Source organism: Corvus brachyrhynchos, unplaced genomic scaffold (genome assembly GCF_000691975.1).
Source record: "Corvus brachyrhynchos isolate BGI_N302 unplaced genomic scaffold, ASM69197v1 scaffold12, whole genome shotgun sequence".
Lineage (NCBI taxonomy): Eukaryota > Metazoa > Chordata > Aves > Passeriformes > Corvidae > Corvus > Corvus brachyrhynchos.
The window spans coordinates 2040448-2055923 of record NW_008237885.1 but is presented as its reverse complement, the minus strand read 5'-3'; the positions used below and the strand labels follow the sequence as shown (position 1 = coordinate 2055923).

At 41.5% G+C, this 15476-nt stretch overlaps 1 protein-coding gene across 1 annotated transcript in view; it reads right to left on the bottom strand.

The window, feature by feature from the left end:
- Positions 1-8364: 8364 nt before the first annotated feature.
- Positions 8365-15476, bottom strand: part of ABCC4 (ATP binding cassette subfamily C member 4) — a 135602-nt gene continuing 128490 nt past the window's right edge. The window contains exon 31 of the mRNA XM_017732634.1: positions 8365-12789. Coding sequence (XP_017588123.1) covers positions 12682-12789 — 108 coding nt within the window. The 3' untranslated portion in view covers positions 8365-12681. The remainder of the gene's footprint in view (positions 12790-15476) is intronic.

Below are 15476 nucleotides of genomic sequence, written 5' to 3'. Positions count from 1 at the left end.
CATGGTTTTGTGAAGTGCAAACAGGGAATAAGGGTACCTATAGGAGCCAGTGGCAGTCTATTTGGCTGTGTGGGTAGAGCTGATGCACCCTGTAGTTTAGGGAAAATGAATGTTCTCAGGAGGACAGAGAGAGGCACAGATGTATACTTTGTTTACTGTTAGGGATATTAGTTTTAGCACATGCGTGTGTGTGGGCTTAGAGGATTAAGCATGCTTGTGCATTGACGGTCAATACTATTTGCATTTTATCATGTGTAAATGATATTAACACAGAAGTTATGATGCAATGTGTAGCAAGTTTCATTATCCCTCATTAAAGCAGCTCTCTCTTGCAAGTGCAAATGTACTGGAAGGCTGACCTAAATGTAGAAGAAGCTGAATGCTGATCCTTATCTTAATGAACAAATACAATTAGCCAAGTGTAAGAGTGTCAGGTATTGAAATGATCCTCTATAGTGCTTTCTTTCTTTTATTTCTCTCCCATGAGCATCTCCTGATGGTATCAGAGCAGCATCTCATCACAGCACCTGACAAAAATTACCCGAGGGTCCATGAAACATCATATCTGGCCAGTCAGTCCAGGCCCAGGGTAACCAGCCATTTCTCCTGTGGCTGGACTTCCTCAAATGTATACTTAGACATGCAGGACATCCTGGGGAAGGTTTCTATTTCATGCCTTTCAGCTTTCTTGACCATCTCAAGGAGCTGACAAAGCCTTAATTCCCTCTCTCAGAGCAATGTGTCCCTTGCAATGATTGCTCCACTGGCAATTTATGATAATGAAGATGTGAATGAAGGGGCTGCAGAGAACCTTTGCCATCCTTTGGGGAATTCTCTTGATAAAAGTGTGGCAAGGACAGTGATATCCTTTCTTCGTTTTGGTTGCTGATCTCCTTTGATTTGTAGTATCTACTGCAATAAATGAAAGATTTTCATCTTTCATGAAGACCCTACTGATGAGCTGGCCTCCTTCCCCCTGGAGTGAGGTTTCTGCCTAGAAAAAGAGGGGAAATAATAGAGTTCCACAGATGGAGTGCTGCAAAACCAGGTTACACACAATCATAGAACAGTTTGAGTTGTAAGTGACCATTAAAGCCCATGTAGTTCAACATGCCTGTAAGAAGTAGGGACATCTTCAACCAGATCAGGTTACTCAGAGCCCCATCCAACCTGGCCTTGAATGTTTCCAAGGACAGGGCATCCACCACTGCCCTCTCTGGGCAACCTGTTCAAGTGTTTTGCCACTCTCACTGTAAAAAATTTCTTCCTTCTGTCTAGTGTAAATCTACCCTGTTTCAGTTTAAAACCATTACATCATGTCCTATCACAACACACCCTACCAAAATGTTTGTCCCAATCTCTCTTATAAACCTCATTGAAGTACCAAAAGATCACAGTAAGTTCTCCTGGGGCCTTCTCTTCTCCAAGTGGAATAACCCAAACTTCTTCCTAGAAGAAGTGCTCCAGACCTCTGATCATCTTCGTGGCCTTCCTCTGGACTGACTTCAGTAGGTCCATGACCTTCTTTGGAGGAGCCAGAGCTGGACAAGGGTGGGGCTTCACCAAAGAGGAGTAGACGGGGAGAATTTTCTCTCTCACCCTGCTGTCCGTGCTCCGTTGGATCCAGCCCAGGATACGGTTGGCCTTCATGGCTGTGAGCATGCATTGCCAGGACATGTCCAGCCTCTCATCCACCAGCACCCCCAAGTCCTTGTTGGCAGGGCTGCTCTCTATCTCTTCATCTCCCAGACTGTATTTATCCTGGGGGTTGCTGTCTCGAATCATCTTCCTGTCCATATGCCTTAGCACAGCTAGGAGAATCTGCTCCATGACTTTCCCAGGCACAGAGGTGAGGCTGACAGCTTGGTGCTTCCCAGGATGTTCCTTTCTACCCTTTCTAAAAATGAGTGCATTATTTCCCTACTTCCAGTCCCCAGGGACTTCACCCAGCTACCATGATTTTTCAAGTATCACAGAAAGATAGATGGATATATGAAGAGATATATGGATTTGTATAATGACACCACTGAGTACAAGTTGTAAGAGTTGATGCTGCTCCAGACTTGACTCCATTGATTAATAAGCACCATGTGCAACACATTTATATTTTGGTACACAGCGACTTCTTCCCCCTCAGTTAGGGCAAGGGACATCTTGCTTCATCAGAGCAATGGAAACTTGAATCTTTGTGTGATCCTGCATCAAAGAGACATCTGGGACTGTCTGGGCTTTTCCAGCCAGAGCTACACCAGAATTGATTGCCAAGACTATTTCAAATGAGTATTCAGAGTGCAATGATTAAGGCTACTTGTGGACATTTATTTCTAGTCTAAAGTTTTCTAAGGTTTTCAAAGCAACAAAAATAGTCTTACCTGCTTATGCAATTACATAAGCATGTCCCTCTTGATCTAGCCTCTATCCCCAGTATTTTTTCAGAGGCAAGTCATTTCATCCGGATTTGACAAGCTGATTTAAGTAGAGAATTTAAGGTTAAACTCAGGGGAGGTTTGGGCACTGACTTTTACGTGATCTGGCCTCCAGCATCTCGTGAACTGCACTCAGAACCCCTGTGTGGTTCATGGTGGAATTTGGGTGCTTCAAGACTTGAACACAACAGAGCTGGTAGGATACAGTGGGATCTTCTTGAAGGGAGCACGCAGCTGCTTACATTGAAGCAACAGGAAAAGTGGAGGACAAGGGTGTATCTGCAATTCTCTCTTGCACTAAAAGCCCCTTGAGGCTGGAGTGAGGCAATCCTGTCTGCCTGGGATCCATTGTCTGGAACCTTCTCCTGGAGATTGGTACCTACGCCCTTTCTTTCAAAAGACTCCACACAGATCAGTCTTTTAAAAACAAAGCAGGAAGAAGAAAAGGTGGTGATAGCTTTTATTATATAATGCCTCAGTATTCAAATTATATGCTGAGGAAGTGGGAGGCCTGGGTTCCTCTCCCGCCTCAGCCCCAGGGGCCCAAACCCACAGCTCCCACATCCCATGAGAGCGCCCCAACAACCAGGCTGGAGGCTACCTTGGGTGGAGGAGCCTCCTCCACCCCTGCTTTGAAACTGCCACACTCTACAGCCAGGAATTTCAGACTCGGGAGGGCGGAGGGGGCTGCGAGGGAGAGCGAGGAGGGAGCGTGTGCCTAATGCTGAAACCTCACTCTGAGGCCGTCACCAGGGAGTGGGGAGCCCCGGGCTGCCTCCTCACTGCCCTGGCAATTGTTATCCTAGGAGGTTTACACGCTGACTGTGGGTTCTGGCATCCAAATTCCTCCTTTCTCCTTGGCATCATGACTCTAGGAAAGGCTTTCAGCAAGGGGGCACTGCATCCTTGCCCCTGAGGGCACTTTCCTAGGGGGCAGCAGGCAGGGGTCTCATTTGCCCCTCTCCCACTTGCACTGAGAGTTCTAACACATCTTTTGGAGCAGTTGTTTGGAGCTGGAGCTGCCATGGCACTGCGTGGGGAGGGGCCTGGCACAGCTACCAGGGCCCACCAAGCCCCTACACAAGTAAAATCCTTGTTTTCTCCATGCCAGAGAGGCTCCGGCAGGCATGAGGCACAAAGCTGCCAGTTTTGGCAGCTCTGGAGACCCCAAGGAGTGTGGTTCTGGGCACTCGGGTGAGCTTCAAGGTAGAGAGTCAGGTGTTTCAAGGCTTTCCAGACAACTACAGGGTTAAGTAGAAGTAGAGTTGAGTTTTCCAGACAAGCAGCCTGAACACATGGATTTCAACCCAGTTTATACCCTTTGGTTTTGATCTTACCTACAGCAGAGGTTTCTTTCTTTCCAAGCAGGCACACTGGGTGGCAGATGGAATTAATGTCCCCTCCCTGATGCTAGACAATAAATCAGCTCCTCACTAAAATTTGGGATTAAGAGTCGTCCAGAGAAATCAAAGTAGGAAATCAAGCACTTTCCTCAACTTCAAGGCAATGGATGAGAGAAGAGGGACACACTCATCTTGAATCACTCAGATATATGATTTCATGTTAAAACTCTAACATTGCTGATACTTCTTCCAGTCTAAGATCAACTTTCCCAGTTAAAAAAAAAAGAAAAAAGAAAAAAGGAATTATGCAAACAATTTAACAGCAGGGGCCAGTCTTTCTTACAGTTCCCTCAGGATGAGCAAATGGAAGTCCTGAACAGCTACGAACAACAGAAGCCACAGTTTCAGTAACGCGGCCAAAATATCCTGTGAACTTGGCAGCCATCATGAGCCAAGAAGTCATGAAAAGGCACATTACATTTAGCAATATCTGATAGAAGTTTGCCTCAGTATCATTTCCAGGGAAAAGCTGAACTGATAATCACTTCTTTAGGAAAAAAAAAAAGCAGCTGGAAGGAAAAGCAGATTTTCTGGTAAATCTGTGACAACAGCTTCAGCATCAGCAGCTCCAACTGGTTTGTTGCCCGTTCCTTTTGGCAGCCCAGTCATCTCCCAAAGATCTACACATATTAAGTATTCCATTTGGCTGCAGCAAAGGCATCCCCATTAGCCAGGTACCCAGCCCATTAATAGGTCCTCCTAAGCACTGTGGGCTGTTACACCTTCCTTGCAGAGCATCCATGAGCTCTGCAGGGTCCAGCACATGTCCTGTAAAGCAGAAAAGAACAATTTTTTTTCTGCGAGATGGACACCTCTGAGGGAAACCTCACTGTTGATTCCTTTATGCTCTAGGAAGCTCTCCCTAAAAATTCCTCCTTTCTGGAGGGCTCCTCCTCCTCCAAAATAAGCCAGATTACTCAAATGGGGCAGAGGCAAAGTCAGCCAGAGCATTTGTAAGGACAACACCTGCGGGGAACGGGCTTCGGCCATGCCTGGCACAGGATGAACACCTGCTCTTGCTTACCAGCAGCACTTGGCCTTTCACTTTCTGCTTTCAGCAACCTGAACTGGTTCTGCACAGAGTCTGTTGCAACTTCTTACATGCACAGAAATGCACAAAGAACCTAGGCAGGTAAAACCTGTGCAGGGAGACTCCTGCCAGCCCTGCTCCATCCCAGCAGACTGCAGGCATCTTGCTGCTCTCTATGTTCTTTCGGCATGTGCACAGGCATCTTCCTGCTCCCAAGCCCATGATGGTCTCTGTCACTTACTGCTGGAAAAAGCACCCGAGACTTTTCCATAAAACTATTTGAAAAATGCAGATTGCCTTCCCTTCTGTGTTGATGTGTATGCATAATGTGACACACCATTCAAGTAAATCTAGTTTTATTGACAGGGATACACACAGGCACATGCTCACCTGAAACCAGATGAAAACGAAATTTTTATTTGTGGGTACGGACGTTTATACCAACCGATACAGAGAAAACACTATGTATTTTCTCTGATGTATTATGAATATGACTCAAAAAAAATCAACAAACATTAGCCACATACATAAATGTGTGATCTACACAGAATGCTTAAAAGTAATTGCAAACGGATTTGTTGAGTAATTCCAGAAAAAAAAAAAAAAAGATTGTCAGGAGACGACCTGGTTGTGGGAAGAGGCACTTAATTCACTGCATGAATGACTCACGGTGAATTACTTGCATAACTCCACTCAAGGAAATCACTACTCTGCAAAAGTGCATACATGTTAAATCAACCAAAACACAGAGCGGTCCATATTCTTGGTACAATGCTGCCTTCCTGCTGGTACAGAATGAGGAAAAATCCTCTCAGCTGGGCAGGGAGGGGGAGAAATCCTCTTTTTTGGTATCCTGGCAATGTTTTCAAGAGACAGTTCAACAGCACTCACTTGTCCTATTCATGCTTGGCACTTACATTGAAAAGAAAATCTAGGCCTGTAATATTCAAGAACAAGCTCTTGTTGACATTGAAACTTTGACTAATAAATTTGAGGCTGCATTTCCCACCCAACTCAATTTAATGCCATAAGATAATTATGGTCCTTTCCTGGAAAATAGAGAGCTCCATGAAGGTCAGCTGGCATGAACACTAGAAAGATTTGCTTTTTTCAGGATACTCAGGATAAATAACTCCTCCCTTTATTTACTATCTGTGCTTGAACTGTGAGGTACAAAGGTTACTGGAATTAAACAAAGGGAACTATTTTTCACTGTTCCACCTCACTTTAATTCCCCATAGCAAATATCCAAAACTGAAAAACAGAGAGAGAGAAAAAGGGAGGAAAAAAAAAAAGAAATAGGCACCATAGCTCTTTGTAAGTCTCATGTGCCTGACACAATCCACCAGCCATACTTCAGGCACCATATTCAGATGTTAGTGTGAGCAGGTGATACATATCCCCTTGGCTGCAACACAGTGATTTGAACTGCATAAACTGGGAGCTCTTTCCTCTGGGTATAGTGAAAGCAGAAACTTCAGCTAGTATTCCAGAGCCCTTCTGTTAGGAGCTTTATTGATTCCAAGAACAGCTTGGTCTATAGGGAGACTCACTGCCTGTATACTGGAGAAGGAGCAGCTGCAGTAGGAACAGCGGGGCACAGAGAGTATCCCATCCGGAGCAGAGCTCCACATGGTAGTGATGGTGCTCAGGGCAACAGCGTCCTTGGGGAGGCAGGAGAAGTGAGTTTGCTTTGGTAGAGCTGCCCAACAGCTGAAGCACTGACTGCAAAGAGCAGACCTGTCAGACCTGTGTGGCAGCAGCTGCAGCCTGGGCCACCACTGCCCCACTGGGGCCATAGAGCAGGTGAACATAAGCAAATGGATCCTGCTGACCAGCGACATCCTAGCTATGCTGACAGAACGGAATAGAAGCCCCAGCTCCTCCTGGTGTTTCTACAGATGATCATTGAATAAAAGGCATAAGTACTCCCTGGAACTTGGACTTGAATCTAGGATTTTCCTTTGCCCCGGTGGAAACAATCCCCCACATCATTCACTCATGGCAAACAGTCCCGTCAAAAAGATCCTCAATATTATGTTTCAGTCATGCACTAGATGAGAACATCCAAGCAGCTCAGTCTAAGAAAAGCCTACAACACCCAAAAGTATGCTCTAAAAAACCAGGGTATCCCATGCAGGAGAGGGGCAAGAGCTCTGGTGCACGTTTTAACTCCAGTGTTTGAAGAAATCAAATATGATCCCAGTCCTCTGTGTTGAGCCCAGCAACTTAAAAGTAGGATGTGCCCTGGCTCCTGAATGGCAGTGGGACTACCTCCAATTTCTCCTCAAGGTTATTGTACTTTTCAGCATGTGCTGGATCCGTGGCTAAGATCCATAGGGAATTTTGTATCTCAAAACAGATGAAGCTATTGATTCCAGGCCAATTTAGGAGTTAAGTAGTGCCAAGGTGCAGACAGTGAAAATCTGATTTCATACATCAGAGTATGGCCCTGATTTTCTGTACATTAATAGTGCTCCAAATCCATGAACCAGCTTTAAACACCGAGTTTGTGAAATTCATGCTTGTTTTGTGAGCAGATTCCTAAAAAGCATCTTTGGCTTTGCTACTTAGCAGCAGCTCTCCTTCAGGCAAGGGAACAAATCTCCCTCTTCCACTTCTAAAAGAGAACTGCTGTATTAACATGGGAGCACATGCATTTGGTAAGTGCTTGCTCTGGGAGGATATAGCTCCAGGTGGATATTGCCCATCCCACAGGTGACTTGAGCTGTGACAACCCAAGCCAAACTCACTTAGAGGCAAACCAAGACAGCTGCATAGTGGTTGTGAGGTAGACTTTTGGTACAAACACGAGAAATTCTTAACGCATATTCCATGGTATAAAAGAACAGGTGACAATTCATATTGCACCAGGTCCTGCAACTTGCTGCACTGGGGGATTATTGAAAAATGCACAATACATCCTGGACTAAAAAACCTGCATCAAAATAGCAGAGTGAAGTACTTGAGACAGCTGGAAGACATAGGGAGGAATTTTGCATGGTTTTCAGAAGAAACCATTTGAGTGTCTTGCTAAATCAAACAACAAAGTCATCAGACAGAAATACAAGACTAAGAGGTAACACCAGATTTTGGAGTTACGCTGCTAACCCACCTCACTTCTGTCCACTGACCTTCCACATTTCCACTGTCCAGCCCCGTGAGCCTGCCAGCTGGTTCAAGCACAGACCATACTCCGTCTGCACTGGTTCAACTTTAGTGAGTCTTCCATCACAATTTTTAAAAATCCATTTGCAATACTTTTTAGCAATTAAAGCAAAAATCTTGGTAATGTGATCTGAGAGATCTCAGACTGAAGACACCTGGAAAAACCAAGCTGGCATGTATTACTGTGTTTTGTACCTCCAAGTAGAGGATTTTTGGCTCTTGGGGCTACCAATGCCACCGAGAGGTGTTTGGAGATGTCAGGCATGTCCCAACTTAGCTCAGCCCATAACTTCTGCCTTCAGCCACACATCTGCAATGACAACAGACTTAGGCAGGCTTCTGAGAAATGCCTTTTATTGTATGACAGCAGTTGCCATGTGAACGTCCACAAAAGAGATAATTCCATAGCAATACCAAAATCAAATTATTACAACAAATGCAAGAACCAAACCAAACCAAACCCAGAGTTAAAACGATGAAAAAGCAGCGCACTGTTACACAATGTAAAACATACACAGAAAGCCACATCTTCTGCAAAACTGTCATGCTCATCACCATCACATGAAAGAAGTGATTTCAAGTCTTTCTTCTCCCCTCCAAAAAAAGAGGCAAACTTTGAAGTGAGATATTTCAAAGGGTCATATTAACAAAAAAAGCAGCATTTCTTCCGATTCTTTTTGCAATCTTATTTCACACATGTATTGGGAAGGCTAAGAGAAACTATCAACATTATTTAAGCAACCAGATTACTGATGCTGCCCAGAAGGTCCTCCCTCTTCCAAAGGGCAATACAAATGGTATCATGGAAAATTATGCCCATCTGGAAAATGGTGCAGTTCACTAAAGAGAATTTTTGTCCTTAAGCAAATAAGCAAAATATGAAATAGCCTATCCTGGTGAACTGTGGCTTTGAAAATGCCAACATGCTTTGTTGGCTCACAGTGGTCTTCTGAGAAGGAGGAAAGACATACCAAAACAAATGCGTGAAAAACAATTCTTGAGATCGGAAGTAGAGGCTGTTCCTAGATTTTTACACCAAAGTAACAACAGTTCTGTAACTGATGATTTTCCGTATTACTGTATAAAATTGTATTTATTAGAAATAAGACTCTGGAATACTTTAAGGCACCTCATGGCGAAGAAATATTTTGAAGGCTTGAATAACTCCGGAGACTGAGTTCTTTTTCCAAGATCCCCAATAAGGAATGCAACTTAAGAGTAACCTGCTTTGCTATTTCCAAATAAAGCACAACATTTTTCAAAGTGGAAGTTTAAAACTATTTAAATTTTTCTTTATTAGGAAACATAAAACACCTTGCTGGTAAGATATTGTATTCATTTAACAGACGAAGACTTTCACCACACGAAGGCCTTTTTCTTCCCGCAATCTGAATTCTGCCATTCAGGTACACTGCACGTTTTTACCCCACTGAAATGAAATGGGTCAGTCAATCTTAATCAGCATCTGAACAAAACAGCTATCAACAATACCAACAAAAGAATCTAAAAACCAATTTCCTGAATAAAATATTTTTGTTGCTTTAAACCAAAAAGATGAAATAATGCCCATGACAGACATGAATGACTTGCTATCAGTTGTTCTACTCAGCAATTTATGGAATTTGAGTGTGATTTTGTAAAAAATTTGTTTTGTCTTATATTGATATTTGATACCTACAGCGAGCAGTGTCCTGCCAAAACACGTGAAGAAGCAGAATCAGCATTTTCAGAGATACCTAACATTTTTGTGCACATTCAAAAAGCTACAGGATCAAATTAATTCTAGCTTATAGACTGATAGCTAGATCTGTCAGGGTCTCATACCAGTGACTCTGCAGCAGCCAGCGTTTTGGAGTTCTGCTCTGAAATATAACTTACCATAGATTCATTTCAGAGCTGAAATGAACTAAAACTGTAATTATACCCTTGGTTTACGCATGCAGATCTCCTTGGGTCTGATAAAAAAATATAAACTCAAGGTTTTTTGTATGGCCAGGAGAACTTACTAGTCTCTGAAATTATTTAAAAGTCTCTGTATTATACCTCACAGTTCCTCTTTTGTAAGAACTAGCTGTTCAGGAATAAGAAGAATTCCATATTGTAAAACACAGATTCTGAATATATTCACACTGCTCAAAAAAGATGAACAAAGGAGCTCATACTCCCAACTCCATGAAGTGCACTGCCTTACTGGTCAGCTCACCCTAGCTCTGTTTTACACCACTCCAACCAGGTCCTTCCACGGCAAAGCTTAAGCAGAGTTTGGACATGGATCCATGGATCCTTGCCAAAAAGGCAGTTATGGACAAGGCCATGAGGTGGAACTTCCTTTATGCTACACAGTCCCCCAGCACTATCCAACATGACTTTACACATTTAGACCTCACATCTTCACATACCTGTGTAATGCAGCCACTACTCATGAATTTTATTGCTTCAGAATTCTTGCCACTATTCACGAATGCAAGCCACAGAACACACAGGATGGTAACTATATGCTAGGACACTGTGTTAAGTGGACTGCAGGAGCTCAGAGAAGGGCCAAGCAATATAAAAAGTGGATGTGGCTGATGTGTTCTCAGAAGAATCTGCCATAAGCACTGCTTACAAGAGCACATCTGTGCCACGTGGCTTGGTGGCTGCTAGCTGCCCCTGGCTGGCTGATATTCATCACCAGATGTAGCACAAGTCTCCTGTTGCACAGCACTGTGTGAAGTTCAGCTCCACTGATCTCAGTGGAACTTGTTACAGTGTAAGGTGCTACACACTGTAGGAGAAGTGTTAGGACTTGCCAAAAAAAACGATAGGGACAAAAGCATCTCATTTTTTAACTCCCCCCTAATGATTTCTAACCATGTAAGAGGAAGTTACCAGCAAGCACAGATGCCTGATGCTTGTTCCACAAGCTCCAAAGCACCCCTGTCCCTCAGAAAGCTGGCTGGTGGCACTGCAGACACAATCCTCTCTCTCCTGGGATCTCACAGCAGGACAGCAAGCCCCAGTGCAGGGAGGCTGCTGCAACAGGGGAACAAGGATTCTCACCTCTCACCACTGGGCTGGCTCCAAGCAGGAAAACATCCAACATGAGTGATAGTGCTGAGGCACAGGCTTTGGCCTCAATTTACTTCTCAATAAGAAGTAACTTTGTATTTGACTCAATTATATTCTGGTAGAACTGCTTGAAATGAAAAACATTTGTGTTTGCCTTACTTTTAGACCACTGGATGAACGTTGGGTAAATAACACTTGTTTGGCACTACAAAGGTAATAGCAAGCATCTTCAGTATTTTTAAAAAAGCACAATATTTTCCACATCCTGAAGAAATCTGTTGCCTTTTAGTCCCTCCTGTGCCCTTCAAAAAGTGAGATGAATAGATGCATTTTCTACTGGACCTCAAAGAATAGCTCACTAAATTTGAAAAAATCTGAAGCAGCACAGCACTTGCTTGATATACTTTTTAAACATGGGAACAGTGCCTTTGTGTTAAAGTGCTTTGCTGAATCAAGACATAACTTATGAATATTGAACCCCTCTCTCACTGCATTCCTCTCTATCAGCAACAGCCATTCAAAACTACAGGTTGTATTTTCCTACCTGTTCTGGCAGGATGGTAACTTCAAACAGCTGAAGTTCAACAGAACCCCTGATGCAAAACTTTAAAACATATTGAAGTTACATATTTTTAACATATATCTAATGAATTTGTTGTGTACCCTGCAGTTACAGCTTTGGCTTGAAGGCACAAATATTAAGGCACAATAAATGCAAATAATGTATACATTTCAATGTGTTGTGTTGAAGATAACTTTGTACTACACAGTATTTAGGTATAATGACATGTCATTCAAACATTTCCTCAAGTTATTTTAATACCTTTTTTCTTTGATAACCTGGGTAAAAAGAGGAATGTATGTTAAATTATTTAAATATTTCTTCAGTGCAAATGTGGTAATTTTCTTCTAAAGTACGGAAGATTGAGACTGATTTTTCAGCATTTGGATTTTAGCAAAATAAAACCAATATTTACATTCATCTTGAACAGAATTATTTGAACTGTTTATCAAAAAAATAAGTATATAGTACTTTTCTATCAAAATGAAAAAGTGGTTTTGGCTTCTTCAAGTTTTTTTTCCTACCAAACTGCATAGGTACTTGTGACAGGAAGAAAGACAGTTGCTCCAGAGAAGTAAGTTGCACTCTACCGAATCCGCTGTTCAGACAGAGCTGTCATGCTAAAGTGACAGTGAAAAAAATTTGGTTTTGCTTGCTCTCAAAATATTTCTATTAAAAAAAAAAAGGACACATTCCAATTATTTTACTAATCTCCAAATATGCACACTAGACCTGTTAGGTGTCCTGCACCTGTTTAAATAAAAGAGATCTCTACCACATAACTTTCAAATAAAAGCTGATTCTGCGTAATTTCCTTAGCAATACAAACATAATTAGTTGGAAAGAAAAACATATTGCACTGAAATTAAAGAAACAGGGACAGTAAAAATTTTCTTCTCAGTATTAAATAGGAAGGATGTCCAGTGCAAAGAATCGCCCCCCCTCCCTTTCCTCTCCCGTTAACACTTGCACAAATGTTGTCACTGAGTTTAGAGGATCTTAGGTTTACATTCTACAGAAAACAGTTAAGGCAATGAGGAATCACAGTGCAGTCTCAGTTATGCATAATCCTGAGGAAGGATCCAGGGAGGAGTCTGTAGCAAGTTGACCATTCTGAACAACTTCTGGGTAATTCTTACTGAAGTATACCTAGGAAAAATATTGGATTCCATGAGTAATTATGCACCAAAGTCCATTTAGCTTCAAACAATATTTCTGGAGATAAATACAGTAGAGACAAACACGTATCCTTAAGGAATCCCAACGGGAACTTCAGGTTAGTGGCATTCAGTAAATGTATGTCACTGAAAAATTAGTAGAATTACTATATGAACTTACATTATAACAAAATGTGAGAAAAATCCCACAGAACCTGTAGATCCCCTCAGATTTTGTTAATTCAGATGAATAGATACGTTTTATCGCTTTACATTAAACTGATAAGTAAAATCATTTTACTAGCTCAAAACATGGAGATAAATTAAAAACAGGATGACAAAGAAGCTGTGAAATCTTGCGTCTGCACAAGGGTTTCTCATTTTCACACATAAAATGAACACAATGGATTTGGATGTTAAAATCAGGTTGTAATCCCTATATTTTACAAACTATGATTGACAACCATTGAAACTTCGAAGTATATGTATGAAATACCCCAGCGTTTAATTTGTGCTGCAGAGCAGTTATAGGGCCTATAGAAATGTGATCTCTGGATAGTGAATCACAATAATGAAAGAAGAAGCAAAAGCTTTAACAATGACCCAACCAAGCAACTTCTCTAAAACGTAAGATGATACCAAATAATAGGACAGTTCTTTGCCAAGCCTTTGAGTTCCTGAATTCTACCAATTTCTAGCTCAACTAGAGGAGATATAGGTTTCCTGATAAATGTATAATCAGAACATAAAGGAAATGAAATGCTGTCAAGTTTCACTGTTCCACAATCATCAGTTTTTAGCAGCTGTATCATATCTCTGTTCCTTGACAGATGCGCATAACAAAATGAAATAATGTCAAGACTTGTGTGCTCTTATCTAAAAATGTGTTTGGGTGAAAAAGGACTTCAAATACAATTTTTTTTCAAAGAAGAATGTGAGAAGTTTTGTTTGAGTCTTTAAAAACAGAAAATACACTATCTTTCTGAAGCTGACACGTGTCACGAGTTAGGTCTCACAGTCAGACTGCTTTGAGTACAGCTTATGAAACATTTCTGCAATTTATATTTAAGTGTGTTGTCAACAAAGTTTGGTTTGTTTGATAATAATGTCCTTTTCATATACATGAATACATATATAAGACACATGGGATAAAAAAGAAACAGTCATTCTACAAAAATGGTCTAGTAAGTACCACTGTCATCTTTTGTGCACACTCACTAACACAGGGTATATGCATCTTCACAAGTTTCAAAGAATATTAAAGTCTGATTTGAATCAACAAAAGAATTGGGACTCCTGTTAAGAGGCATTCCTCAGTAACCAGTCACAATCGGATGCAACAGAGGAAAGTTAATGAGGCTGCTGACTGCACACATGCTGCAGACGGCAGCCTCAGTATTCCCATCCCGTTCCTGGTTTAAAACATAAAACTTTGGCATACTTTTAATGCAGCTTTTGAATGTGATTTTTTTTTTTAATGGAAAGCTAATAGAAAACCTTGGCACATTACTAGAGATGTAATGAAATGGCAGCTGCTTTTCAACTGTCTCATTGCAATTCTTCCCCTGAGCCCAATCCCTCAAGATATTAAATGCCCAAGTCTTTATACAAGTCTCTTCCACTGCCAACAGAGCTGCAACCTTTTTAAAAGTAATCACTGAGGTGAGATAACACCTAGTATTTTAATATTTACACATCTGTCATAGCTTTAAAGTAAAATAAAACAACCCTTATTTTTTCCTCAAAGTACTCAAAACCAGACTGATAGAAAAACCCAGCCATATCCTGATGCCACCAAAGCCTGCAGAAAGGCCCCTCTCAACGCTGCCAAGAGCAGGGAGAACACACCAACTTCTGTTTATCTGAATAATTGAGCACTTTTATTTTTTTCTTTTTTCACTGCTTGATGACTATTTCTCACTTTCCCATAGGATTTTCTCCTAGCAGCTTCTTGTAAACTGAGCAAAGATAAAAACAGTCTCACGATGTCAAGCCTAACTCAGTTGCCATCAGGCTCACAGGCTGTTTAATACATACTCAGCGGTCACCAATTTGAGTTGTGCCTGTGTTTATTCTTTGACATTTGCACGAAAAATGGGGATACTGAGTGACCAAGTGAGCCATACAATAGCAACATGGATCAATCTGGAAGCCTGAGTTAACGTTCCAGCAATAGCTCACTCTTGCAATGCTTTGCTAAGAGGCCCATGAGATTTTTTTTTTAATGATGTTTCTTAAATACGTACAAGTTAGTCTTCCCAATTAAAGATGTGTATCTGGTGTAACTAAATAACCTTGCTACAAAGAACAAAGCTTTTCAAAAAATACAGGAGAAAAACCTCTTAATTTGCACTTAAAGGATATATGCAAAATCCGTAATTTTCCAGAAAATGCATTTAAAGTTTCAGCTTTCTGAAAGAAGTTTTTGCTACAAGTTTGTGTTGTGCAGGTCCATACTGAAATAAATCAAGATTCATGTCCAAAACACAATAAATCAAATAATCATTGCCAAAGCATAGCCACATTCCAAACCATTTTACTTAGCAACCCACTGTAATGCTTTTTGAGAAGTATGTATATATGTCATATTACCATTTCTTTTTATGTGCAGCATGCTGTTTTCCAAAAACAGAAATAAAGCTGCTCTTCACAAAAACAGTTCTTAGTAACCACAGCAGG